This window comes from Rousettus aegyptiacus, unplaced genomic scaffold (assembly GCF_014176215.1).
Source record: "Rousettus aegyptiacus isolate mRouAeg1 unplaced genomic scaffold, mRouAeg1.p scaffold_m13_p_8, whole genome shotgun sequence".
Lineage (NCBI taxonomy): Eukaryota > Metazoa > Chordata > Mammalia > Chiroptera > Pteropodidae > Rousettus > Rousettus aegyptiacus.
The window spans coordinates 17,549,939-17,577,828 of record NW_023416311.1 but is presented as its reverse complement, the minus strand read 5'-3'; the positions used below and the strand labels follow the sequence as shown (position 1 = coordinate 17,577,828).

The 27,890-nt window shown below is 51.8% G+C and overlaps 1 protein-coding gene across 4 annotated transcripts in view; it reads left to right on the top strand.

The window, feature by feature from the left end:
• GSG1L (GSG1 like) overlaps positions 1-27,890 on the top strand; it is a 183,751-nt gene that overhangs the window by 56,411 nt on the left and 99,450 nt on the right. For all 4 annotated transcript variants that reach the window (XM_036225852.1, XM_016136793.2, XM_036225853.1 and 1 more), the window contains exon 2: positions 4,832-4,879. In XM_036225852.1, the coding sequence (XP_036081745.1) occupies positions 4,832-4,879 (48 nt within the window). The remainder of the gene's footprint in view (positions 1-4,831; positions 4,880-27,890) is intronic.

Below are 27,890 nucleotides of genomic sequence, written 5' to 3'. Positions count from 1 at the left end.
TCTTTCCAGGCCTCGATTTTTTCATCTGTGAAGCGGGGGTGGTAGTTTTTAAAGCACTTTGGGCCTGGCACAGATATGTGGGAATATATATTAGCAACTATTATTCATTGGCTGGCTTTGTGAGGCCAGTGTTACTACCTCTCCCTGTTGCCCTGTGTTCCCCAGGCCCTCACCATGGGTCTCCTGATGCTCTCTCCCCACCCTACACTCCACAGAAACCTCGACAACACCATCTGGTGGGCATAAAATTAAGTCACGATCTTTAGACCCAGGATCTAGGGGCCTCGTCAAGGACATTGGGCTCCCCAGTGCCCTTCTCTCCTTTCTGCTGACATCCAGACCTGGGCTCCTGTGTGCTTATGCCCAGGGCAACTTGGCGGACCTTTGGTGCTCCACGCATTCTACCAGCCATGGGCATCTGCTTCTGGCCACCTCCCCAATGCTGCCCGTGGTCTTGCCTGGTTCCTCCCAGGTGCTCAGCCTGAGGGGGCACAGGTACAGCTTCCTGCTTCTGGCTTGGGAAGACATCCAGTCTTTCCTTGGGAGGAGGGCAACATGTCTCTCACCCAGGATCCAGGGAAGGGATCCAAAATAGCTCTTATTTCTGGATCCAAGCACAGGGCGAGCATTTCCATGTGCTTTCTTCTGTTTCATCCTTTTTGCAGACCTGGAAAGCCAGATACTCAATGACTTCCATTTAGCAGGTGAGGAAAAGGCTCAGAGAGGTGATGCCACTCTCAGTTGTCATGTGGCTAGGAGGAGGCAGAGGAGGGATTTGAACTCATGTCTTGTGGCTTCGGAGCCTACACACCTCCACTGGCCTTAAGAGCATCCCCTTTCAAGACGGGCGTCTGAGAGCAGTGATGAATGACAGTGGGAGTGTGGGTGTCAGAATATTAAGCTGATCCCTTGCAGGTGTTGCTTGATATAAATCCTGACTGACGACATCTTGTTTCATCCTCATCACCTCATATAGCCTTCAAGCAGCCCCATGAGGCTGGAATGATCATCCTTTGCTGGCAACACCCTCCCCGCCCCCAACCAAACAGAAACCATTGTTCGCCCAGGGCGATGGCAGAGCGGGGATTTGAACTCAGGTCTGTGTGCAGCCAGAGCCCCACCCTGCCTGGCCCTCGTTGACCCTGGTGCACCGTCCCCCCACCTTGCCACCTCAAGTAGCAGGGCCTGGAGGAGGAAGTGTGGGGTAAGATTCCTGGAATCCGCTGTGAGCAGTGTGCCAGAGCAGAGGCAGCTGTGACCGGCCAGTTGCACCCCGGTTGGGTTCCTGGAAGCCTTGTCTCTGTGAGGGCCTGCGCCAGGTGCTCCTTTGGTGGTGATATCCATGTGCCTGCTGGCAGGCTCAAGCTGCTGTGTTGAGGGCAATTTCTGAGGCACCTCTCCCCGCCTTTCCGCCCCGCCCCCGCCCCCCCTTGGCTCCGCCACCCCCTCCCCCTTCCCTAAAAACAGTGAGTTGGAGGGGTCAGGGGCGGGGCGGGGCCTCTCGGGTTGTGTATTTTATTCCCATGCTGCAAAAAGCCAACAACAGTCCCAAAGGTGATGCTACAGGGTCTAGTAATAAATGACCTTGCATTTTTTTTTTTTTTGAACAGAGAGTAAACTCTCTAGAAAGCCATTTAAATACAGCTTCTGGGATTTGTTTCAAAATAACCCCATGGTGGTGGGAGCAGGAGTATAGATGAGACAAGGCTGGCTGTGGGGTGACAGTTATGAAGACTGGGAGTGGGGACATGGGGTTCTTCATACTAGACTCTCTGCTTTGGCAAGAGATGGAAACTTCCCCTAATAAAATATTTTAAAAAGGTATTTCAGAGACACTGTTTGTTTGCCTGAGTCCAAACGAGCTGATTCGGCTGTGGACTGTCCCGGGTCTCTGCCCCATTTCTGGGCAAGTCAGTCCCTTGAATGATGGGAAGAGCTTTGGAGAAACACAGACTGGGGGCCAGACCCTGATTCTGCTTCTTTTGGGCTGTGTAACCTTGGGTGGGTCACTTTACCTATGTAAACCTCAGTTCCTCGTCTGTACAATGGGAGCGGATACTGACCTCATACAATGTGATACGTGCCAAGTTCTCAGCATGGTGCTTGCCATGGACTCTCCTTGGGTTATCAGATCCTGGATCTTAGGCAACATGACAAGCTTTAGCTTCTATCTGCTGGTGGGGTGACCTGTCATTTATAGCCCCAGAGGGGCCAACCCATGCTGTGCCCAAGGTAGAACGTGACAATATAATGAGATACATTGCAAAAAAAACCAAACTCACTTGAATTTCAGAGCAAGGAGACATTTCGACCTGTCTGGTTGGCAGCAGGAAGACGGGCAGCAGGAGGGAGGGGCCCTGGGGAGCCCGGTGTCCTTGGCTGGGTCTGGGGCAGGTACAGGCTGCTGCGCTGCCGGCCTCGCACCCCGTCCACACGTCTGCAAGTAGCTCCTTCACTCGGCCGTCTTCACTGAGCTGCTTCCAAGCGCCATCTGTTTCCTGCCAGGACCCTGACTGGTGCAGATGGCCTGATGTCAGGCCGCACTCCTTTAGACAGGTTACACCCTCTCCAGGCTGCCCCGTCCCCAGAGGCTTGCCTTAGCCCTTGCTTGCTGTTGAGAGCTCTTGAGTTGGTCACCCTCGTGTTGGGGTTGCGTTCCCATCTGTCTGTCTTCGGCATCAGGGCAAGGCGCTCCAGTGAGGACTCCCTGGAGAGGTTTCCCTTAGAGGCTGTGGCGGGTATGAATATGCCCTCTTGCTCTTACAGGCAAGGACTGCCCATGTTGAGTGTTTACAACACCACTACAGGTTCTGCGCCCATTTCACGGGCAGGGAAATCAAGGCACAGAAAGACTCGGGGGGAGTCACGTGGCAGCAAGCGACAGAGCCAGGATTCGAACCCAGCTCTGCTGATTTCAGAGCTCAGGCACATGGCTGCTCTGCTATCCTGCCCCACAAATGCTCTTGCTTGATGGAGTGTCCAGTGCCATGGTGGCCTGAGCTGTCATTTAAATGACCAATCAGGTTGGAGTGGGACTATCACCCTAACGCGTGTTGGAATCACCCAGGGAGCTTTTAAAATCCTCCTGATGTGCAGGTCCCACACTGACCAATGAAACTGGGGTCCGTGTGGATGGGGCCTGGGCTGCCCAGGTCTGAGAACTGCCTAGCTTGGATGGCCTTTAGGGTCCTTCCCGGCCGTCAGGTTTCATGGAAGGCAACGTGCTGAGCTCCGTGATCTGGGCGACAAGACTCATGCTGAAGAGTGCTCAGCATCAGGGCGGAGCGACTGAAGAGTGGAAGTTTTTTATAGGCATAAGGCTTGGGTAGAAGGCATTCACTCACCCGCTACTCACTCATTCATTCATTCACTATTCATTTATTTATAGACTCCTTCAGCAAATATTTATCGAGCACTCACTGTTCTAGGTGCTAGGATCCAGTGGGAAGAGCGACGGGGAGTGTTAGGGGAGGGATGTGTGGAACAGTAAACAAATTAGGCAAGACCTCCCCGAGAAGGCAACATTTGAGGAAGGTGATAAAGAAGAGGAGGGATAAGCCGCTCAGCTCTCTGGGGGGAGGATGTTCTAGGTGGAAGTAGCAGCCCATGCAAGGGCCCTGGGGCAGGGATGCGCCTGGCGCATCTAAGGATCAGCAAGGAGGCTAATGTGGCTGAAATGGAGAGAGCCAGGGGGAAGATACTAGGAGATGAGGTCAGGGAGGTGTCGTGGGGACAGATAACACAGGGCCTCGGAGGCCACAGAGGACATAGGTTCTGAGCAGAGAAACGACATGATCTTAGGTTATAACAGGATCCTTTAGGCCACTGTACGGATAAGGACAGAAACAGGGAGACCGTGCAGAGGCCACTGCAACAATCCAGGTGGGAGATAGCGGTGGCTGGACCGGTGGCGGCGATGAGGAGTGGTCGGATTCTAGATATACTGTGAATCTGGAGCCGCAGGTCAGATGCGGAGGTGTGAGAGGAAGAGGGAAATGAAGGCTTCGGCCTGCGCCCTGGGGGATGGAGTTGCCATGTCCTGGGCTGGGGGTGCACCGAGGACGTGGCGCCTGCCCTCATGGGGCGGGGCTCACATGCGGGCTGTCCACCCTAAAAGCACACACACACAAAGAACTATAGGGTAAGGGTGCCCTGTGGGAGAGGGCCAAGGCGCCGTGAGGGCTTGCAATAGGGGACGTGTGTGCCGGCAGGAGGGGGCAGCACGTGTAAAAGTCTTGCTGTGGGGGGAGCACGGGGACCCAGAAGCTGAGAGGAAGGGGCTGTGGGTAGGGGGTGTGGGTGCAGAGATGGTGGAGGCCAGTCCTGGGTCCGCGTGAAGAATTTGGGCTTTACCCCTTGGAAGGGCATCGGAGGGTTGTGAGCAGGAGTGTGCATGTGCGTGCGTGTCTGTGCATGCGTGTCTGTGTGTGCTTGCACATATGCGTTTGCTGTGATCAGAGCTGTGTGTTTTGAAAATATCCCTTTGTTTTCCGTGTGGAGGACGGGTTGGACAGAGGCCAGAGTGGAGGCCGGGGGAGCCTGGCGAGGGGCTGTGGGCCTGGGCGGGGTAGTGGCCGTGGGCAGGGCCCGAAGGCTTTCGGGGGTCGGGAGTGACAGGACCGGATTGGACTGGGGGTGAGAGGAGGCAGCATCGTGGGGTGCCATTTGGTCGTCCCAGTTCTGTGGGGACACTGTCTTTCCAGGAATAAGGATTAGAGGTGCTCAGGCCCTGCTCCCTGCTCGGCCACAGGGCTCATGGGACAGGAAGAGGTGAAAGTCAGAAGAGCTCATTTCCTCTCACATTCTGAAAACCCTTCTTTTCTTTCCAAAGGTGAAAAATGTCGCAGCTTCATTGACCTGGCCCCAGCATCGGAGAAAGGTAAGCGTGGCCCTGCTCAGGTATGCAGTCCTCCCGTCTTTAGACACTTCCATGCCCAGGTGGCCGCCCGCAGCCCTGTGAGAGTTTCTCCTTCAGCAAACCTGGCCATGGCGCCTGGGAGCTGGGACCCTGTTGCAAAGGTCCAAGTCTCTCAGTCAGTGAAGTGGCAGAGGAAGGTCATCTTGCCCTCCCTGTCCAGTGGGACATTCCTGACAGTCGTTACCTTCTGTCATTTCCGGGGAACACTGCGACTTTGTGGGAAGCGAGATGTGTGAAGGAGCTGGGCCGGGTAGGACCAGCGTGAGGGGCATTGCTCTAGCTGTTGGATTCGACCTCCGGGGAAGGAAGACAGATGTCCCTTCTCTGCTGTCTCACAAGCGTGGGGAGGTCCTGCCTGACTGGACACTGCTATGCAGAGAGGTCTCACTGGTGTGTGGGGCCTGACAGCAGGTTCTGAGCCCATGGTGATGCTCAGAGCCACGTGGCGGCAGGGGCAGGACGATCAGGAGCAGGCCGCAGCGTGTGCAGGGGCTCAGCAGTCAGGATCAGATTTAGCTGTAAGTAATAGTGACTCAACGTGACTGGCTTCAATGGAGAAATTTATCTCTTTCTCTTATAATAATTTGAAAGCAGGCACTTCAGGGCATCTCTGCTCCAAAGAAATCCTCAGGGATTCAGGCCCCTACTGCCCCTCTGTGTCATCCCTATGGCCTTCGTCTTCATGGTATAAGATGGCAGCAAGAGCGCCAGCTGTCACATCTGCATTCTAGGCAGCAGGATGGAGGCAGGGCACAGGAGGAAGGACAGAGCCTGCGTGTCCCCCACAGCACCTGTCCATGTCTCCTTGGCCAGAACTCGACCACTCAGCTGCAAGGGAGGCTGGGAAACGAGGACTTTATCCTGGGCAACTCTGTGCTCAGCTAAGAGCCAGGGATTTTGTTATTAAGGCAGAACAGGAAAATGGATCCCGGAGGATGTGCTGCCACAGGACCGCAGGGGCGTGGCTGCCTCCCGACCCACCTCCCCTCTGCCACCAAGGGGAATGGCTGCCGAGAGGGGATAGTATGCAGGTCTCTTTAAACAGCCTGGAGATAAGGAGCGGGCTCTGGTCCTGGGAGTTGGAGTGGGGCAACTGAGGCAGAAGTCTAGTCGTACAAACTGTCCCAACATTGGGGTAGGGGGCGGGGGGTGGTGGGGATCCTTAAGTCCACCATCTGTGGCCACCCGTGCGTCCCCATGGTGGGGCTGCTGCAGTGTCAGGAGGTTCAGGTACCTGGAGGGCGGCATCTCTGACCCCTCTCGTGTGTCATGGAGGCTGGTGACATTTCTGTCCTGTGGACACTGCCTCACTGCCTCCTTGGAGAGCTCCAGCCGAGGGTCGGCTGGTGAGCCCAGGGACACATGACGGAACCCACAGGGCCACAGCTCCGGGCAGCGGGGACAGTCTCCTCCGTCTCCTCAGCTTCTCCATAGCTGTGTCTCCCTTAGTCGCTCCGTGCGGCCTCCCCTAGAGTCTCGGGCTAAGGGACTCAGGTGCCCAGCTTCCAGACTCAGGTCTCTAGGAAACGTGGTGACTATGACTACTAATGAATGGCTGGTATTTGCTGAGTAAAGTTACTGTGTACCAGGCACTTTACATGTTTTAACTGAGAAACCTTACAGCCTCTCACTCCACGAGACAGATGAGGAAACCGAAGCACAGAGACTTTAAGCCTCTTGAGTCTTCTGTCTCACAGGGGACGGAGCCCACACCCCATGCCCTTCCGTGGTACTGCATCTTAGAAGCTGATACCTGGGGGCGGCCCTGTCGGCTGCCTGGAGTTCCGCATTCAACGCCGCTCCAAGCCTGGCTTCCAGGAAGCAGGGCCTGTGTGTGCACATGTGTACGCATGTGTGTGCGCGTGTGTCCAGTTGAGGGTGAGTGTATGCATTCACGAGCAGATGCTTCTGTAAGAATGTGTACATTTGTGTCTCGTGTGTGTGCATGCATTCATGTGGCAGGTGAGAATGTGCACGTGTGTGGATGTGGGGAGATGTGTGCATCCAAGTGTGAGCGTGCATGAATGTGTGTATGCACATGTGAGTGTGTATGGGTGTGTGTGCACACGCATGCGTCCATGTACAGAGACAGGTGGGTCACTGTGCCTTTCAGAAGCATCAGACCGTTATACCTGCTCCTTTTATGAGGACCAAGGGCTCCAGAGAGGCAGCATCTTTGTCGTTTACTGGCCTCATTATTTTACTTTCAGGGCTTGGTGGCCACGCCAAGGACCTTGTGGCTGTGTCTATAAAAATGTTTACAAGGAGACTGAGTGGGCTGGCTTTGCTTCCAAGTTGCAGAATGATTTTCATGTAGTTGCTGCCTCTCAAGCATTTTATCCCTGCTTCGGGGTCCGTGGGGTTTGCTCATGGCAGCGCCCTGGCCTCTCCCCAGACCTCCCAGGGGCACCTGCAGGAGTGTGGCGCTCATGGATCCATCCTTTGCTCGCCGCGCCCTCACCACACTGACTGCCTCATGGATGAGGAAGCCGAGCTGCAGCGATGAGTGACTTGTTCAGACCCACACAGGGAGTCTGGGGTTGATGTTGGAGCCCAGGTGTGCCCTCCCCAAAGAACGTTCTTCCCCCACATCCTCACCCCTGTGCCAGCTCCCTCTGCCACTTCCCTCCCTGTCTGCAAAATGTGATAATCATGGCACGAAACACGAACTGGCTTCATGCAATGCTGCCCACGTGCCAACCACTGTTATGAGAACTCTGTACACACTGGCCCACTTAATCCCCATCTTACAGATGAGGAAACTAAGGCACACCTAGGCCTGCTCACAGGCCTCAAGGTTGATCAGCAGCTAGTTGTGCCGGAACTGGCCCAGCGGTATTTCTGGGTGTGTATGTGTGTGTGTGTGTGCGTGTGTGTGTGTGTGTGTGTGTGAGACTCACCGATTTGTCTGTCAAGGTCTCCCCTGGTCAGTGTCATCCAAAAGTGACCTAGTTATTTCTCTAAAAGTGACCAAAATATATGTGTGTGAGGTAACAAACATTCAGTACCTGTCGGACCCCAGCCGAGCACCTTCTGAGTGCTGGTCGTTTTACACATACCTTTCGATTCCGCAAGTATTTCATGGGCATCTACTGTGTGGCAAGCTCAGGGCTGGGCATTGGGGAGCAAGGTGAAAGGCCTGCCCTACGGGAGCCGGAGAGAGCTAAGCAAACAGGGTCTAACATGGCAGAAGAACTCTAGCTGTAAGTAAAGGATGCACCCTCCACTGGACAGGGATTGAGGTAAGATGACCACACCTCGGACCCCCATGCAGGGTCCATGAACATGTTTGGGTTTCCTCTATTTGTTACATTAACGGGACTCCCCAATAAAGATTTGTACCAAGTCATTTATCAAGGTGTGAGGTGAGGAAAGTTTCCAGTTCACAAGCTGCATGTGGATGTACCCTCTCAGGTAGATGGGTCTACACTGTGAGTGAACGAATGAATGAACAAATGAAGGAACTAAGCCCCTCATGATTCAGATCTGCTGTCAGACTTCCTGCCTGCAAGTCCTCAGCGCCCATCAACACACACAGTGGAGACCATATGGCACCGGGAATGAACCATGTACAACTGCTCCCAGCAGCAAGGGTGTTGAGCAAAAGAAGCTGGATTCAAAAGAAACTGTGCTTTATGATTCCATTTCTATGAAACTGGAAAATAGGCAAAACGAGTCTCTACTGTTAGGAGTCAGGGCAGAGTTTGCCCTTGGAGAGCAGGTGTGACAGAAGGGGGAGCGTGCAGAGGACTCTGGCAGTTGGTGACGATCTGCTCCTTAATCTGGGTGCTGGTTACGCGGCTGTGCTGAGTTTATGCAAGTTCATCAGGCTGCACACTTGTGATGCATGCGCTTCTCTAAATATATGAGGCACTTCAATAAAAAGTAAAACAAAAATTTCCCACGCTGAATTCTAAATCATCTTTCTAAAATGAAAATCCAACTACATCCTGCTTAATACCTTTTCATGGCTCCCAACTCACAGAGGACATTTTAACACGGCACTCAAGACCCTCTACAGTCTAGCGATTGCCTTTTGCACTCAACCTTCTACAATCTGTGACATGGACCTTGGGCACCAGCCCTGTCTCCCTACTTGTGTACAGTTCCCCCAACTCTTCATTATCGTTCGTGCCTCTGTGCCTTTGCATATGCCGTTTCCTCTGTCTGAAGTGCCTTTACCACCTGTTCGCCTTTCAAACTTCTATTCACCCTTCAAAACCCAATTTCGGCATGCCCTCTTCTGAAGCGCCATCCCGAGCCCCAGGGGCACCCACAGTGACTGGTCCTACTAGCACCCATCTCACACTGCATCTCCCCCACCAGACTGGACACTCCCTGAGGACAGGCACTGGATCTGGTCCTGCCTATGGCTCCCTTGCCCCAGTTGGGGTTGATACACAATAAGAATTTTGTAAAGGTTTGTTGAATGAATAAAGTAATGAAGGAAGGAACAGGGGCCATGTTACAGACACTGGTCGGTCTACCTGGGCTTGGAAGCCTGGATCCTGACTCCAGAAGCCATGGTCTTCTCTGGTGCACCTGGGCTGCTCCTGCCTGCTCCCTGGCCCTGCTTCCCAGCGAGCTGGGATTTCTGGCAGCCACCAGCTGGCAATTTTTGTGAAACAATCTCCAAAGCTTGTAGGTTTCATCTGTTTAATATTTCAGGAATGTGTAACAACGCGGTGGCTCCATGGCCACAATCCTGGGTCTTGCCTGAATCATTTCTCACTTCAGTTCCTATAATAGTCTCTTGTTGGTTCCCTCAACCTCTCTGTTCTTCGTCTGAAATCGATTTACAATTCTGCTACTCACTTAATTTATTTAGTGCATTTTATTGATTTATGTCATAGAACTGAAACGTACATAGATCAGAACACGCTGAGCAGGGCAGGGAGAGGGGAGCTGACTTCCACAGCTGCCCACACTGACATGGGAGCTACGAATCGGTCAGCCTGCTCTCTGCAGCCTGCATGTCCCAGGTGGCTGGTGCTTCCTTGCGCGTGTGCGTTATCCTGGGTGATCTTTCCACCCCGGCTGCCTGGGGAACCCTCCGTCAGCCTTCACGAGCCAGTCCAAAGGTCCTGCCTCTGCAAAGTCCTCCCTCGCCTTGCAGACTGAGTCAGTTACTCCTGCTCTGTGCTCCCAAGGCTCCGAGTACATGTCTGTGGGCCGAGGTCTGACAAAGTGGGAGCTCTGATTTCTTCATCCCGATGAGGTGGGCATTTCAGGACACAAAGAGGCGGGAGGACTGTGCAAAGAGTGGGACCCGGTGTCCTCTGTGTCGGGCACAGGGCAGATGTGCAATAGCCGTTTGCTGAATGACCGAAGAGTAGAAGGGAGAGCGAGCCCAGAGAGGTTCAGTGCCTTGCTCGAGGTCACACATCAAGGTTAGGTTCAATCAGGCTCCAGGCTCCTAAAAGTCTTTTAAGCAGCACCCGCCCACCCTGCCGATTGCACCTGTCCCGTCGCATCCCACGCTTCCTTCCCACTACCCCTCCAGCCTCATCTTCCCTGGCATCGCACGTGGTCCTCCCACCTCCCTCATCCTGAAGCGCTGGTTCTGCCACTTTCTGTTCCGAAATGCTGGATTTCTCTAATTATGTGCTCTTACCAAAGGTGATTAAACCTCTCTGCCTGGTGGAAGACTGTTTCTGGAGATCACAACGTCTAATAATTGCTTTAGTTGCTCTAATTCCAATTATTCAAGATTATCTTTCCAAGTAATTAGGTGTCTGGGTACTCTCACCTGCTTACTCTGCGAGCGTCGTATCAACCTCAAATGGTGGCCAGCTTTCAGGTTTCGTAATTGGAAACAGTTTCTCCATGGTGAGGAGGCTGCTAAGTGTAAATAGTGGTAATTTAAATTTCTAAATGACTACGGTCTTATCATACTTCGGTGTGAGAAGTTACCTTGGATGCCTAAATCTAGCCCTTTGCCCATCTGAGCAGAGGTTCAGCAGCGGCGGGGGAGTAGGGTTTGCTCCGCTGCTCCGGCTCTGAGGAATTCAAACATGGCTTCTTTCTACATCCTGGGAAAGGCTTTCCAGAGGCTGGTTCCTCCTGGGTCTCTCCCTGGAGTGGAGTTCGCAGCAGGACCGTTCCATGGCCCAGGCCCTGCATTCACAAAGTGCCTTCGCTTCAGACGTGTGATGATTCCTTCAAGTGAAGTCAGACGTACAGCTGCAGGTCAGGGCCACCGCGTGATTGTGCAGGTGGCTCGAGGTCACAATCACACTGTGGCCTCTGAGAATGGCGTAGGGTCAGGCCGTGCTGCACATCCTGCACCCAGGGGTGTACAGATGGGGTTAAAAGAGGACGACAGTCATCATACCAGCCTACGCCTGAGCCTCATTGTAGAACCACGCGCCTGATATGAGCTGGGAATTTGTCACCCTATTTTGTCATGTTTCTTTATTTTAATCGATATCATTTCATTGGTATAATTTACAAACGGTGAAAAGCACAGGTTTTAAATGTACAGTGAGTTTCAGGAAATGTAGCCATCCATGTAACCAGTACTCATGTCAAGATACAGAGCCAGGGCCAGCTCCAGGGGCATGCCACACCGGGTCCCACGCGTGGAAGGGCCCTGCATTCTCAACATACACTGCCTTCCGAGTTCGGCTGTGCCCTGCTCACACCCCTCCTCCGTGTTGTATTCACTTCGTGTTTCCCCTTACACTGATTCACTTAGAAGGTCTAATTATTTAGCCTCATTCTGAGCAGTGATATCTGTCAACTCTTGGTTTTACTGTGCCAGGTTATTTTTCTATGATTATTACTCTAAATTAATATTATTTAATTATTATTAAATAAATAACAGTAACAATAACAATACCTCAAACTTAATTCTGTTTTGCCAACATGCCAGAAACAGCTGATCCTCTCAACAACTTGATGGGGTTTGTGATGTTGTGACGCCATGTTATAGATGAGGAAACTGAGGCCCAGATAGGCTGAGTCAACTTGCTCAAGACCATATGGGTTGTGAGTGACAGAGCTGGGTTGGAACCTGAGCAGGTGGGCTGCAGGGTCCTTGTGCTTCACCAGTCCGTTTACTGCCTTGTAATAGCTATTAAAATAGAAAAGAGTCCCAAAGTGAGCTGCGCCCGGGGAAGGAATGAGATCTAGTAGAAGGAAGGGAGAGGTAAGTGCTGGCCCGGCAGGGCTGGGCGGAAGAAAGGGGTGTCACGCAGGGTGGGATGGTCCTTGTGGGTCTCCGAGGCCCTCGCAACCTCACGCACCTTCCTCTGCTTCCTTCCTGTTACACTTCTGGTTCCAAGATCGGAGTCGAACCCTCATGTCCAGCCTGTGAGGTTGGAAGGGCTCAGAGAGTTGCCCTCATTTGCTCCATTTACCAGATAAGAAAACTGAGGCCTCAAGAAAATACTCTTCACGACTGCCATGGACCGAGCATAGTGAATATGCCTACTGTATACCACTCTCTAAGAAATGCCCCCCCCTCCTGGAGGCGGCCTCCCTCAGCCCAGCTCCAGCAATCCAGGGAGCACTTGTGGAGCACCGGCTGCATACTGGTCCCTTTCAGGCACATTATCCCACTTACCTTCCAAAAGCCCGCAAAGCCGGTATTATTATCATCCTTTTTTTTTTTTTAGGTCAGGAGGCTGAGGCTCAGACAGACTAAGAAACGTCCTCCAGGTCCCAGTGGTGGCAGAGCTGGGATTAAACACAGCATTCTGAGTGCAGTTAACGCACAGTCCGGCTCCGCCTTCCCAGCTGGGGGACCTGGCGCATGCGGCCTGCCCTCTTTAAGGCTTTCTTTCATCATCTGCGAAAGGGGATAATAACATTTACTTATGGATTCTTCTGAATCAGATGAAATGATCCGTGTAGGGGGGTTAGCCAGGGGTCCGGCTCAGTCGATTCCGGCTTGGATGTTCTCTTGTATTTCCCATCTCCGTCTGGCCCGGCCAGCTAGAAACCTAACTTGGAAAGTAACTCAATTAGTGTTGATTTCTACTCGACAAGCGGTCAACTAACCTTTATCAACTAATGCACAGAATGCCATTCACTGCTAGATACCGCCATACCCCTTGTTTGCTTAATTTTTTTGACGACTCTTTGGAGTAAGTGCTGTTATCTCTGGTTTACACCAAAGGAAACAGACTCAGAGAAGTTGGGCTACTTGTCTGCAGTCACACAGCAAAGTCTCATGCTACTTCTGCCACACCTCACAGATCTTTCCACCCCGCCTGGTGCCTCCTGGCCCCTCTTCTGCTTCTCAGGCCCAGGAAGTTCTTGGCTTCGCTTTGCTGTGTATTCTGACCCAGCCAGGCAGCCCCACTGGCTCACAGCTGCCAGGGGCTGAGCAGAGGGAGGTGGCAGCTGAGGTTTCCCGCGGCTGCTCCTGCTCCCTGCACCCGCTGCTCCTCACGAGTCCCATCTGCCAGCTCCTGCAGCCTCATTACTTGCAGCCATCTGCCGGGCTCGCTGGAGGCTCTGCGAAGTCTGGGATGTAACACAGAACCCCCCAGACATGCTGCCTCTGGCCTGCGTGAAGAGCAGAGGGACTCAATCCCCTGACTGAGCCCAAGATCATCCCATGCCTAGAAACCACCAGGAACTACAAATTCGAGAGAGCGGCCCTTTCAAAACACTGCTCCTGGCGGGCTGAAGCCCCCCATCCCAATTTGCCGCCCAGGCACTGGCTCCCGTAGGCTTGGCGCCGGTCCCCGGAGCCAGCCTGACTCCCACAGGACTTGGCTTCGCTTAGGCTTTCGCCTGGCATTTCATTTTGAGTTTAAACCTGTGTCTCTAGGCAGGGATGCCTTGGCCTCTGCTTGTCGTCAGAATCTCTGGGCTCTTGGGCTTCTGGGCTTCTGATTTTCAGCACGTGTTTTTCAAAAAAGGCCCAGCCTGGAGGGTGGTGGTGACGCTTCTGGAGACAAGTGGTTTGTCCAAAGCTGACGTCTGTCTGCTTCGTCTCATGACATGTTTCCTTCCCTGACATGTCATCGATGGAGCGGGCAGAGGCCACTGGTTTCGTTCATTAATTCTCATTAAATTTTTTTTTTTTGGTAACAGCTTTATTGAGATATAATTCACTTACACACAATTTGCCCACTTAAAGTGTACAGGTCAATGGTTTCTAGAATATTCGTAGTTATGCAACCATAACCACTACCAATTACGGAACATTTTTTGTCACCCCAAAGAGAAACCCTATTTCCTTTAGGCATCATCCCTCAATCTTCTACACCCCACAGACCTAAACAACCACCAGTGCCCTTTCTGTCTGTGTAGATTTGCCGATTCTGGACGTGTGTAAATGGAACCATGTAATATAAGGACTTTTGCGATTGGCTTCTTTCACTCAGCACAATGTTTTCAAGGTTCATCCTTACTGTAGCATTTGTCAGTACTTCATTGCTTTTTATTGCCAAAGAATATTTCACTGGGTAGATGTAGCACATTAAACCTTTTAAAATTAAGAAATATCAGACAATTCAGGAAAGGGCGTAAAATATAAATATACAGCTTAACGAGTTATTGTAAAGCAAAAACTCTACCACAACTGAGATCAAGAAAGGCATCGTTGCCGGCCTCCTGCGTACCCCTTCCTGAGAGCTACCGACTGCTGTTCCCAAGGGAGAGCAAGCACTGCCTTGCTTACAGGTACAGCAGGGCCCTTTGCCTCTTCTTGTAAATAAAGTTTTATAGGAACACAGCTCCACCCCATTCCCTTATGTACATCCATGGCTGCTCTCCTGCTCCAATGGCAGAGTTGAGTGGTGGTAACAGAGACTGCACGACCCACAAAATGTGAGACATTTCTTCCCTGACTCTTTACAGAAAAGGTTGGCTGACCCTGCTTCCTAGTTTATCACCACGTATGTAAACCTAAACCCCATAGATGTCCTTGATTTTGGACTCTACGTAAATGTGATCATACAGTGTGCTTTTTTTGTGTGTCTGGCTTCTTTGCTTAATGTTATGTTGGCCACTGTCTTAGTTTGGGCTGCTGTAACAGAACACCACAGACTGGGTGGCTTATACGCAATGGGGATTTATTTCTCACAGTTCTGGAAGCTGGGAAGTCTGAGGTCAGGAGAGCTGGCAGATTTGGTGTCAGAGTCCACTGGCTGTCTTCTCATCGTGTCCTCACAGGGCAGAAGGAGTGAGGAAGCCCCCTGGGATCTCTTTCATCAGGCCACTAATCCCATTCATGAGGGCTCCATCTCCATGACCTAACACCCCCCAATACGCACCACCAATACCAACACATCGGGAGTTAGAATTACAACATATGAATTGGTTGGGGGGGGGGCACAGACATTCAGTCTGTAACAATCACATAGCAGCAGTTTGTTTATTTCCATTCGGGCGCATTTGTCTGAGGTTGACTTGGACACGTTCATTTGCTCCTGCACTGTGCTGGGTGCGGGATAACTCTTGCATTTTGTCACTCTCCCTGTCTCTCCTCGGTAGATAGGGTGATTCTCCTCTCTGCTTTGAGATTTCCTGGCCTGTTACCCTCTACCTCACAGGACGGCGTGTGGGGCGTGTGCGCACGTGCGAATGTCTGCTGTCTGCTGGGGAGGCCCACGGGCCCACCTCAGTGATCCGCTCCGGCATCTGTGCTTTCTTCGCTTCCCCTTGTGTCAGTAACTAGCTGCCGTAACAGAAACCCCCAAATCTCAGGGGCTTTCCATGACAAAAGCTGGTCTGCTCACGTGAGGTCCAGTGCCTGCCCCTTCCACATGGTCATTGGAGCTTCAGGCTCCTTCCTTTGCAGGGCTTCCGAGTCTTCTCCGGTCAGCCAGCAGCTGGGGAAGGAGAGTAGAGGATGATGTGGGAGGTCCTTATGGGCCAGGCTTGCTTCACTTCCTGTGGCCAGAACTCAGTCATGTGGCTGCACGGGGAAGTGTAATTCACCTGTGTGCCCATGAGGAAAGGGAAATGGGCTTTGGTAACATAGGGCTGTCCTTTGACTTCCCTTCCTCTGTCCCGCAGCCTTATTCAGCATGCACGTGGGGGAGAGAAACCAGGGAGGGAAGGTAGCCCAGACTTTCTTCTCCTCTAAAAATATCATTTACAGAAAACTGTGGCATTTGAACTTAAAAGTCCAGACCTACGCAACTTGAAAGCCTTGTTTCTGCGGCTGAGAGCCGGCCCTGCTTTCCACTGTGTCACCCTCCCCTGCAACAACGCATACAGGTGTTGAGGGACAAGGGGTTCAGGAAGGCCGAACCGAGGTCTCCAAATGCTAACCAGCTACAGTGAACACAAGAACCTGGCTGGGCGTCTGTCACCCTTTCGTCTGCAGATTCTAGTTTCTTGTTCCTTTTGAAATCAGAATGCCGTTACCTGTTCTCCGGGGCTTGATTCCTCAGCGGGTCCCCAGGGTTCCCCATGGCACACCAGCGAAGGGCCTGCCGATCCCAGGTGGAGGGGCCCAGTGACCCAGGCCGTTTGTTTGTGCCCTGAGGCTGGAACAAATCCAGAAAGCGCAGAACGCGGCCTCAGTGTGGAGTTTGGTTCTGCCTTGCCAGTGCTCACTCTGCCCATCTCACTTTACATGGCTCTCTTTCTTGGCAGAGACGTCAGGAACGAAGCAGAATCTGGGGAGTTCTGCTCGCTTGCTGTCATGCTTTTGGCCTTGCACCTTTGGCTCCGAGGGGCCCGTGCGTCCCCACCTTGTCGCTCTGTTCTGAACAGCGCTTTCCTGCCCTCACCAGCAGTGTGCGCCGTCTCGGCCCCTGGTGGCGGGCGCTTGCACCCTGACGGGATCCTGATGGCCTTTGCCACTCTCTAGCGCCCACTCTGACGCCCGGCCTGCTCAGCCTTCCGCATCTCCTTCCCTGTCCGGCGTCTGCTCCCACCCCCGCCAAGACTCCAGCCAGCGTGTCGAGGCATGCTTGCCTCGAGGTAGCCTTTGGGGAGAGCAGAATTTTGGACTATTGGGAAGTCAGTAGTCATCCTGCGTGACCCTCTGGCCTTTCATGAGACCATGTCCTTTTTTGTTTGGTGGGATCTGCAACAGGCCCACCATTCACTTCGAGCTCATCTTCCTAGTGAGGCGCACCAGGCAGTGACTTGGAGAGTGCGTCCTAAATCTTTGGCACCATCGTTGGAAGAAGAAAGACTGGGCACCAGGGCTAGAAGCCCACTCAGACTGCGGTCACTAAGTGGCTGTGAGAGGACAACCCCACGGGGCCCAGATGAGAGTATCAGAAGACCAGAACCCCGAACACGGGGAGGGGACTGACCTTCAGGGGTCTTAGATCTATTCCCCAGCACTTCTGCTTCTTTATTTTCTTGTGGTGACCTCTACATGATGACCAGAGCCCCCATCATGGTAGTCTACCAACCCTCCAGGAGTCAACTGAGTCTCTAGATCCCATTTTCAAAAACCCAAAGAGAAAGAATCTGATTGGTCCAGCTTGGAGCTGGGAGCCACTTGGGTCTAATAAGCTGAGGCAGGGGGAGGGATCACAAAGTATAGCCCTGGGGCTGTGGTCAGTTTCATGAAGAAAGGGGTGTGGTCAGGGAGGCAACGATTGGTGGGGCTGGGGGATGGGGAGTGAACCCCTGTTTGGTTTAGTAGAAAAAGGATAACTTCAAGCTAGAGGAAGCCAAGATCTGGGTTCAAATCCTGGAGAGCTGGGTGATCTTGCCCACTCTGAGCTTCTGTCCTCTTATTTGCAAACTAGTCAGGCTCATCCCCCAGTAAGTGTTCTGTGAATATCAGCATCTCTTCTTGCCTTGCCTGGGTTGCAAATGGAATGGGCATGTGACGTTGTTAGTGTCTCGGGCAGGCTGGATGAAGGTCAGGCAGGGTCTTGAAGGGGTGGGGTTGATTCCCTAGGTTCTGGGATCAGTTATGGTGTACTTGTTGTGCGGGTCCCAGAGCGAGACCTGACCTTGCCTGGGATACTCAGGTTACCAGGCAGGAGTCACTGAGTGGCACCATTTTGTTGCATCTTGTGACTGAGTGCTCAGGGTAGGGAAAGGCATTCTTAAGTGGGGAGATCAGCATTGCAAATTTGAGAACGGATGCCCCTGGCCTGTCCTGTCTGAAGTAGCTAATGGTTCTAGCTGGACACTTAGGGGCAGGTAGCAGCAGTGAGGAGCCAGGCTGGAGTGACTACTCCAACAGGGCTAGGTTGCAACAAGGACCTTGGTCACATCAAGGACCTTGAACTGCATCCTAGAGGCCACGAGGGGATAAGCAATGAAATCAGCAGTGGTGTGATCCAATCTCAGCTCTGAGAACTGTGATGCGCAGCTGTCCCTGGGCAGTGGGGTGGCATCGGTTCGAAGCAGCAACCACCAGAACTCCGGGAGATGCTTGTGGAAGGTCTGAGAGGCGGGTCTTCCTAGCTGTGTCTGGGGTGTGGCTAAGCACCTGGCACTGAGTAAGACGAGCTCAGCTGAGATTTTGACATCATGTCCTACAGACTCAGGGTGGAACGGACCTAAATTCAGTACCTGTGTCAGAGACTCCAGTTGGCATTGGAAATAAAGACTCGGGTAGAGCCCTCATTGTCGCCTCTGAAGCGGTCCTTCCCCTCACCAGGGTGTGTGTGACAGCTGGGAGACAGGACCGGGGCTGCTTCCAGAGGCCTGGAGACCTGCAGGTGGGACCTTTGTCAGTCTGGCTCTTGCTGCTCCTCCCAGGGCCGGGCGGGAGGTAGGGGGCGCTGTTCGCTGACGCGAGTGGGGTCTCCTCCTGCGCCAACAATTCCTACTTGTACCGACACTTCCCATAATGAGCATCTGCTCAGCTTCAGGTCTCTCCCCAATGCCACCTTCTCAAAGAAGCCTTTCCATATCGTCCTATCTAAACTAGACACCCCTGCCACCTGCTTTGCCACTTCTGCAAACCTCCGAACTGATCTCGTTGTATGCATTTACTTGTTTGCCCTTGAACCCCCACAAGGGCCCTGCCTGGCCAGCCTCATTCTGTGTGCGGCGCTTGGCACCCGGCAGGTGCTCAGCAAACATCTGAGCCACATTACGAGCCTCTGCTCTGAGCCAGGCACTGTGCGTAGACCATCTCACTGAATTCTCCCAACAGCCCCATGAGACAGGGGCTATTTTTGTCCCCATTAGACACATGGGAAAACCAAGGTTCAGAGAGGCTAAACGCATGACTCACATGTGCACAGCTGTGAAGTAACAGCATCGGGATTCGACCCAGGGCTGGCTGGACCTCAGAGCCCTGGCTCTGTGGTGGTGCTGGCACCATCGGCTCTGGTTTTCCTCTTGGTTTGCTTCCCTTTTGCATCCTAATTTCATTGGAAATGAAATTCACAGCTCACTTTTTAAGCCTTCCTTCCTTTCCTGCTCCTCAATGGCTTTCCTGCCCGGAGGTTTATTTGGACTTAAATGAGCTGGATTGTAGGCGAGAGGCGGAGTGGCCCTCGAGAAGGAACGAAAGTTCCTGCCCCCTGTGCTGCCGGCGCCTTCCCCTCTTCTTCCCTTCATTTTTTCCCCGTGGAGTTCTCATCAATGTCCATTAGTACTGAAGTCGACAAATAAACTGGCTACGGTGATGAGGAAGATTTAATTTGGTTCAACTCCATGCCTTTCATCCTCCCTGCTCTCACGCCAGTGGAAGGATCACCAAGGGCCAAGTTCAAAAGAGGGGCTTCGCCTCCAGCAGATCTGGGACCCAGTAGGGGACCTGGGAGATCTTGGACCTGTTTCTGAACCACTGAGATCTGTGCGGTAAGGGCGACAGACGCCCTCCTCCAGGTGCTCGCATTGTGCATTCTGACAAAATAGCGTAAAACTAACTCCCTTCTAGAAGGAAGGTTCCAGGGTTCCAAGAGTCAGAAACGTCTTCGGATTTTTGATCTTAGCCTTTGTTTCAACAAGTGTTCATTGAACACCAGCTGTGGCCCTCCTGGGGACCGTTCTGGCCCTGGCTTCGTGGACTTGTTTTTGGTGAGGCAGAAACTCAGGGACAGAGTGAGCTGTTGTTACCGCTCAGATCAAGGAAGGGATCGTGCAAGTTTCCAACTGATTGATCAGTTTCTCTTTTTCCCCCACTGTCTCCGCTCATCCCGGCACCTCTCAATTCTGTTTAAAGTATTTATGTTTTTATGTGTTCTTACAAATGTGTCACTTTTCGCATGCTTTAAATTTATATAAATAGTAAGTGTATTAGCTGATTTTTTGCTATGAGGCTGTATGGTTGTTTCCCGCCCCTTCCTCGTCTGCGATTTTTCTGTGATTTCAGTTATCTGTGGTTAGTCTGGAAATGTTAAATGGAAAATTCCAGAGATAAATACAATTCATAAGTTTTAAATTGCACATTGTACCGAGTAGCATGGTAACATCTTATGCAGTCCTGCTCTGTCCTGCCTGGGACATAAGTCATCCCTTTGTCCAGCATATCCACACGAAAAGGCTCAGTTATCAAATCGACTGTGAGGCGTTGCAGGGCTTGTATTCAAGTAAGCCTTAGTTTGCTTGACAATGGCCCCAAAGTGCAAGGGTAGTGATGCTGGCAATTTGGATATATGACGGGAGGCCAGAAAGTGCTTCCTTTAAGTGCAAAGGTAGGTATGCATGGGGAAAAAACATAGTACGTGTAGGGTCGAGTACTATCTATGGTTTTAGGCATTGACGGGGGGATCTCGCGTATCCCCTGCAGTTAGAGGGGACTACTGTATAATAACTCACTCTAAAACTCAATGGCTTACAAAACAAGCATTATTTTTCTTGCTCATGGGTCTGTGGGATGGGCGGAGTGACTGCTATGGGCTGTGGGCTGCCCGAGCTTGGTTCCAGGCTGTGGGTTGGGATCAGGTCTGCCCTGTCATCCTGGGGCTAGCACCTACCCAGAGAATATTCTCATGACAATGGCAGAAATGCAAGAGGGGTGAGAGAAACCCGTGATGTCTCCTAAGTCTTGGCTGGGGAATGGCACATGGTCACTTTTGCTCTCATTTCAGTGGATAAAGCAAGTCACGTAACCACACTCAAAGTCAGTAGGGTGGGAAGTATATTTTGCCCCAAGGGAGGGGTGTGAATGTTTGCCGGACCGTAATCGCGTGGACTGCAGGATGCGTTAAAGCTCTCACTCTGATTCTCAAATTTCCATTACGCTCTACATGTTTAAGACCCACCCAAGTGGCTGTGCGGACACCTACCCAGCTCCTTCCTGAGGGTCATGCCGTTTCCTCCATGTGCTGTTAGGTCACCTGGCGATGGACACCAAGGGTGTTTTCCACTCCCTGGCGCCACAGACGATGCTGCGAGGAACATCCTCAGGCCTGTCCTCCTACGGGCCACCGGCGTGGGAATGTCCTTGGGGTGCACACACACCCAGAAGCAGAACCGTGGGGTCAGAGGGTAGGATACACTTAATTTGCAAAGCGAACAGCAGCCCCGCCTGAGGGTTTCACACCCCCACATCTGGACTGGGCATTATCCCACTTTCTAATGTTTGCCTGTCTAATCAGCAGAGAGCATACAGTGAGGTCTCTTGCCTTAATCTACATTTCTCTGATTAGTAGTGCATCTGAATGCCTCTTCACATACTTCTTGGGTTTGGGTTTCCTCTCCTGGAAAATGCCTCTTCACGTCCTCCCCATTGTGTGCTTTCTGCAAGGAGAAAGGCTTCGGGGCTGGGCTGGGGGCTGGGCTCGGGGCAGCGGAGTGGAGGCTGTCTGTGTGGACGTGTAGGGGCTGAGGTCAGAGCAGGGCGTCCGTGTGGCTGAGCCCTGGGCGGGGGTTAGCTGGAAAGCCATCCAGGCTCATCTGCTTTGCCTCGGCATTTATCATTTAACCTTCATTAGCAGCTCTGAGATGGGAAATTTGCTGTCCCTTGATTGGCCCCACAAAGAACCTGAATGAAGAAGCAGATGTCAAATTATTCGCTGTATTATAAGTGACCTGGGAGACAGTTTACAAGGCTTCCCCACGCTCTTCTTTCTCAGGTGGCTCTGGAATCAGAACAAAAAAGAGCCTTTCTGAATCACGTCATTTGAAAACCTACTATGTGCTGGGGGCCTTCTACACATGGAATTTTCAAGGATAATTATATCACATCAGGGCTGATTCCAGAACCTACCTCACTGGATGCTTGTGGGGACTGAATCCATTCATTCCATCAACAAACACTGACTAAGCACTGCTATGTGCCAGGCACATGCTAGGCCTTAGGATAGCAGCAAATGAAAAAAAAAAAAAGCAATCCCATCTTCCTGAAGCTCCCATTGCAATGTGGGGGACTCAGAGAGCAAATATGTAACACACGGAGTGCTTAGATGGCATGAAGGGCTGAGGAGGAAGATGGAGCAGGGGGGCTGCAGTGCAAGTGGGCCTCCCGGGGAAGGTGTCACTTGAGTAAAGACCCAAAGGAGGGGAGGGCGCCAGCCACGTGGGATCAGTGGGGCATTACAGACACGCAACTAGAGCAGCTCCTGACAACTATTAGGCTCTCTGTACAACTACTATAGTTTATACATGAGGAAGTGGAGGCTCAGAGGGGTACCTGCCCAAAGCCGCAGGAGAAGGTTGGGACTGAGATTCAGGGACACCCTCATTCTCAGAGATGTATGTGCAAGTCCTGTCCCCGGTGAAGAGGCCGAGCTGGGCTCCACCCCAGGTCTCTGACTTTAAGGCACAGGGTGAGGCGACTGGCAGGCGGCGGCCAGCGATGCAGTGGCTCGGCTGTTGCTTCTTTGCGCAGGCTCTTTTCTGGGGTGTAATCTGGGCTCTAAAGAGACCTAAAGAACAGGAAAGAAAGAGGATGCAGTGGAGGAGGGCGGAGAGCCGGGACCCTGCACTCCCATTCCTCAGGATCTCACTCCGCGCTGGGTGCCCTGGGGCATGTGAAATGGGATCTGGCCCTCGGCCTCGCCTCACCAAGCTCACGGGGAGCAGGCATACCAATAACGGTCGAAGGTTTTTAAAGCCACACAACTCGGACAGGCTGACAGGGAAAATGGAATTTGGGGACCCAAGTCACTGAAAAACAACCTTCAGGTATGGCTAGATCCAGGACTCAAACTCCATGACCGGAATCTCTCTTTTCAGCCACTGGCTTTGTAGTTCCTCTGTTATAGCATCAATCTCAGGTCTGCTTTTTCCAAGAGGTGGCAAGTGGCTGCTGGAAGGTCCATACACAGCAATCTCAGAAGGAAGAGAGCGTTTCTTCCTCAGCAGCAGCCACGAAAGCCCCAGGCTGAGGCTCACTGGGATGACTTGGGCTACATATCCTTCTCACATCAATCACTGTCATTTGGACTAGGCATGAGACATCCTAAACCACAGGACTGAGGGGGAGAGGAGGGTCGCTTCCCTACGGAAGACCGGGCAGGTGTTATCAGAAGAAGGGAGAACGGACGGGGTGATTTCACCTCACGTACTATGATTTCACCTCCTGTTGCTTCCGAGGACCATTTACCCCCTAGTACAGTGGTTCTAGAGTCTGGCTGCACATTACGACCACCAGGAGAGACTTAAAGAAATATAGGCGCCTGATTCAGATGCAATAGGACTGAGGTCGGACCCCAGCACCATCATTTTTTAAAAGCTCCTCTGGCAGCCAGGGGTGTGACACACATCTCTCTTGGGTCCTCACCCCTTAACGTCCTATTATTCTGTGACTATGAAAGATTTTTCAGTCTCCTGTTTCAGCGCTAAGAGGGACAGAAACCCATAACCAGACTCTAACCCTCTGGGTCAGTCTCTGGCCAACTGAGCTCCCGGCCAGTGTCCACGTCTCCTGGGAGGGTGGTCAGGGTGGCCCCTTGGCAGAGTGTGGCTTCTGACGAGCATTAAAGCTGCTGAGATTAAACTCCTGCCACCAGGGCCCTGGGCCACCGGAGGACCCTCTGACCCAGCCCTCTAAAGTGCCTTCTGCCTCCAGCCATATGTCATCGGGAAGCTCCGTCTGCTGAAGGGAATCCAATTACAGGCCTCTCCCCCGTGCAAAGTGGACCCGAGACAAATGGAGCCTGGTCTTCGTTTTGTTTTCTCTCCACTCACAAGGGTTTTGTTTTCCTTAGAACGGGGCCAAGAGATTGGGAAGGAGCAAGTCAGACACTCAGTGAGAGTCTCCCTTGGCGACAGCATCTTCGCAGAACTTATTGTTGACTGCATCTTGAAGAGATGGGCAGAGATAGGGAGGGAGGAAGTTCTGGAGTCCGATGGGCCAGGGAGGGAATCTACGTTCTGGGACTTGCTTCTCTTTGTGATCTTGATCCTGGTTTTCAGAGCCTGTTTTCCAACCTGTCAACTAGGGCTAACGGGAATTCTGACCTGGCAGGGTTTTTGTGAGAACGAAGCAAGACAGAGCGTGGTAAGTCGTGGGCCTGACACACACTGGCCGTGACGCTGTCCTCACCTGCTGAGTAAGTGTCTGTCAAGTGCCTACTTTCCCAGAAACAGAGCGAGGTGCCGGGGGACCGTGTGCCCTCATGGAGCTCATAGTCCAGTGGAGGAGACAAACGTGAACGGTAAAGCACTGATGCTCCATTGTGGCTGCACCTGGGGAGATTTTAAGAAACGTGGGCACCAGTCCCAGCCCCCCGTCCACTTAGGACCTGGTCTGCGGTCTGCGCCTCGTGCTCTTCAAACTCCCTCGGTGGCCCTGGTGTGTGGCCAGAGTTGAGAATCATGGGACTAATGAAAGGATGACTTCTGTATACGACAAAGGAAATTTGCCTAGACTAAGAAGTCCCAGAGGGTGTCCCAGAGGAGGTGACACTGGGGCTGAAAACTGAGACATGGGTGTGAGCCAACTCAGGTAGGAGCTTGGGCAGGGGGCGGGGGGGGGGGGAAGGCGTGGAAGAGTATTCCAGGCAGGAACAGCATGTGCAAAGGGCTTTGGCGTGAATGAAGATGGCACTGAAGTGGGGGTTGGAGGGTGAGGGTGGAGACATGGGAGGGGACAGACCACCACACAGGGCTTTGAAGTCCACTGTGCAGGGGAGGGGGTCTCTCCTCCACGTGAAGAGTGAGTGTGGTTGTTATATGATTGTTGTAGGAGGTGATGAGGTCAGATTTGCATTTTCAAAAGATCCCTCTGGCTGCTTTGTGGAGGGTAGATTGAAGGGGGGTCTGAGGACACTGGGCCTGAGAGACCCTGAAATCATCTGGATGATCCGAGACGGAGGGCCGATAAGGGGGCGGGCTCAGCGTAGAGGGCAAAGGCTTGGGTTTGGCATCAATCTCTGCACATGTTCTTTAACCTTCTCAACCTCAGTTTTCTCAACTGAAAAACGAGAACAGTAGTAACAGCCACCTCACAGCGCTGTGATCATCGAATGGGAGATAGCTACCTGCCTGCGTCCCAGCAGGCACTTCATTGACGTCAACCTGTGCTACTTCTACTTAGGTAACTCCCTGTAACTCCTCAGACCTTGACCCAGACGTCACGTCTTCCAGCTCACTGCTTCTCCACTGGGATTCCTTGTCAAAGCATTTCACCAATCGTGTTGTATTTATCTGCACCCCACTGGGCTGATCACGAGCTCTGCCAAGGCGGGGACCTTAACTACTTTGATCATGGCTCTGTTTCTAGCCCAGTGCCTAGCACATAGCAGTAATAAGTGTTGGTGGATAAATCGATGAACATGAAGGTACAAATAAACAGGGGTAGCTCCTCCCACATGCTGTAGAACCAGGATTGAGCCCACTGACTCGTGGTCAGGTGGTGGAACACTTCGGCGAAGGCGTCCCATACTACAATCTTTCCTTGGGGAAGATGGGACAAGAACAGCAGATGAGGCTTCGTCACTTCTTTGTCTCCTGTTTGCGAAGCCTGTTTTGTTGAAATCCAATTAGAGGTCCCACATCAATTAATATACAAAAACTTTCACAGAGCGCGCCTCTCAGACTTTAAACACACTGCACGCCATTTCATTCAGCTCATTTTTCCTTCCCCTCTGATGCTGGCACAAATGCATTTTTGTTTGGGCCTCTTGGCTGTCACCATTCCTGGTGCTGGCACCTTGCCTGGAAATCTAGGATCCTATGCACACTCGAGGTGGGGCCATATTCTTGGTAGATCCTTTGTCTTTGCTTCTCTGCTGGCCTGGTTAATGATGCCGTCATTCACCTCATTCCCTGCTGCCCCCGGGCTCCTGTCAGAGCATGAGAGCACCGCTGGCCCTGGACAGTGGACTCTCTCAGCTCCTTGCCTTGAGTGTGCCATGGGAGGAGCCTGTGACATCGCCCTTGGTCCATCATGGCCTGTCTGACTGGTCTCCCATCACCCACCTCTCCCTGCTGTGTATTCTGTATCCACACCCAATTCCCTCCCCCTCCGCCCCCCGCAAAGCTCAACTCTTCTGTGTGTCTCTTTTCCTCTCTGCAGTCTTCAGTGGCTTCCCATGGACCCTAAATTCTGAGTTTAGCGTCCTTTAATCAGCTCCAATGTTGCTTCAATCTAGCCTTACATTCCACCTCTCCCCACTTCCACCACCCAACACCCCAATTTCTCAGGGACGCTCATTCTTCCTGGAAAATGCCTCACAATTGAATGCCCCTCTGACTCTACTCATGCTGAAACTTCAGGCTAAAATTCTGGCCCCTCCCACTGTTGACAGTATTCATCCTTTAAAGCCCAGCTCAAATGCCACTTCCTTTAAGAATTTTAATCCCTTTACTCAGACTTAATTGTTCTTCTCAGTTGGATGAGTGAAATGTCCAAACAAGGAACAAGACAGATACCGTTAACTCTCCCTAATATCTGTCCACCCTACTCTCCTCCTACCAAAAGGAATATGGTTTTGTTCAGTTATCCGCCCATGTCCACTCTTGGGGAATGCTACTCTCTATCCCCAGTCCAGGGGTGAATCCTCATTGGTCCAAATCAACAAGGTTATCTCATCCCCTTGGCAGTGATTGGCTTAGAAGTCGGTGTGTGACCCAGTTCTTCTGGGAGTGTGCGGAAAGCTTTTCTTACTCTTAAGAAGAGATGTGAGAGTCAGTCTCTTCTGCTTCAGCCTGGATCGCTGCAGCCACAGGACCATAAGGGTCACAACCAGGACGATCCATTGTCCATCACCAGCAGGATGGCAGCGCACAAATGGAAAGGACTTTGTGATGATACTGTTGTGCCGCTCAGTTAACCAGCCCCAGCAATGCTTTCTTTCCAAGGTTTCTTTGATGTGAGACAGGGCAGTTGAATCCGGGCATCCTGAAACTTGCAGCCAAGAGCATCCTAGCAGATACCATAGCTAAGTTCATTTAGGTCTGTTTGCTCTTTGGGATATTATGAGCCATTCAAAAGAAACTCTAAGGCCATGTAGTCACATGAAGCAACATTTATAACATATATACAAAAAACTCAAGACATAATTGTAGGTCTAGCATGGTGTAAAAATATAGGCAAATGAAAAAAATTTGAGAAAATAATTTTTAAAATGATGATAGCTGTGTTAGGGTAGTAAAAAGTTAATTTTTCACTCACTTCTTGCAATCTTTAGTAATATGTGTACACACACATACATACATATACATTACACTCAATATACTCTATGCAGTATAGTATGTAGCATACTGTAATGCTATGTAGTATTTATTATGTAGTTCATTAAGTGCATATAGTATTTATTAAATATAACCTATAATGATATACTTGTATAGATATATATAGTATATATACATTTATGTATATTTATAGATGTGCAATTTTGCTCTTACTAAGCACTTAAGCACTTTATAATTATAAATATTACTTTCATAAATATTAAGTATTAAGCACTTTATATATATTGAACTGAGTTAACCCTCACAAACCCTCTGAAGAAGGTTCTATTATCTCCATTTGCAGAGACTGAGGCCCAGGTAAGCTGTGCAAGGCCACAGAGCTAGTATGTGAGGAAGCCAGGATTTGAACACACAAAGCTTGGCTTTAGTGTTTGTGCTCTTAGTCACCATGGTACACTCCCTTCAAGTGTCCCTAAAAATGGCTCTCACAATTCGATTTGTAGTTGGTCTTTGAGCACTTTCTGGGGGCATACCACGTACCATGGATTTC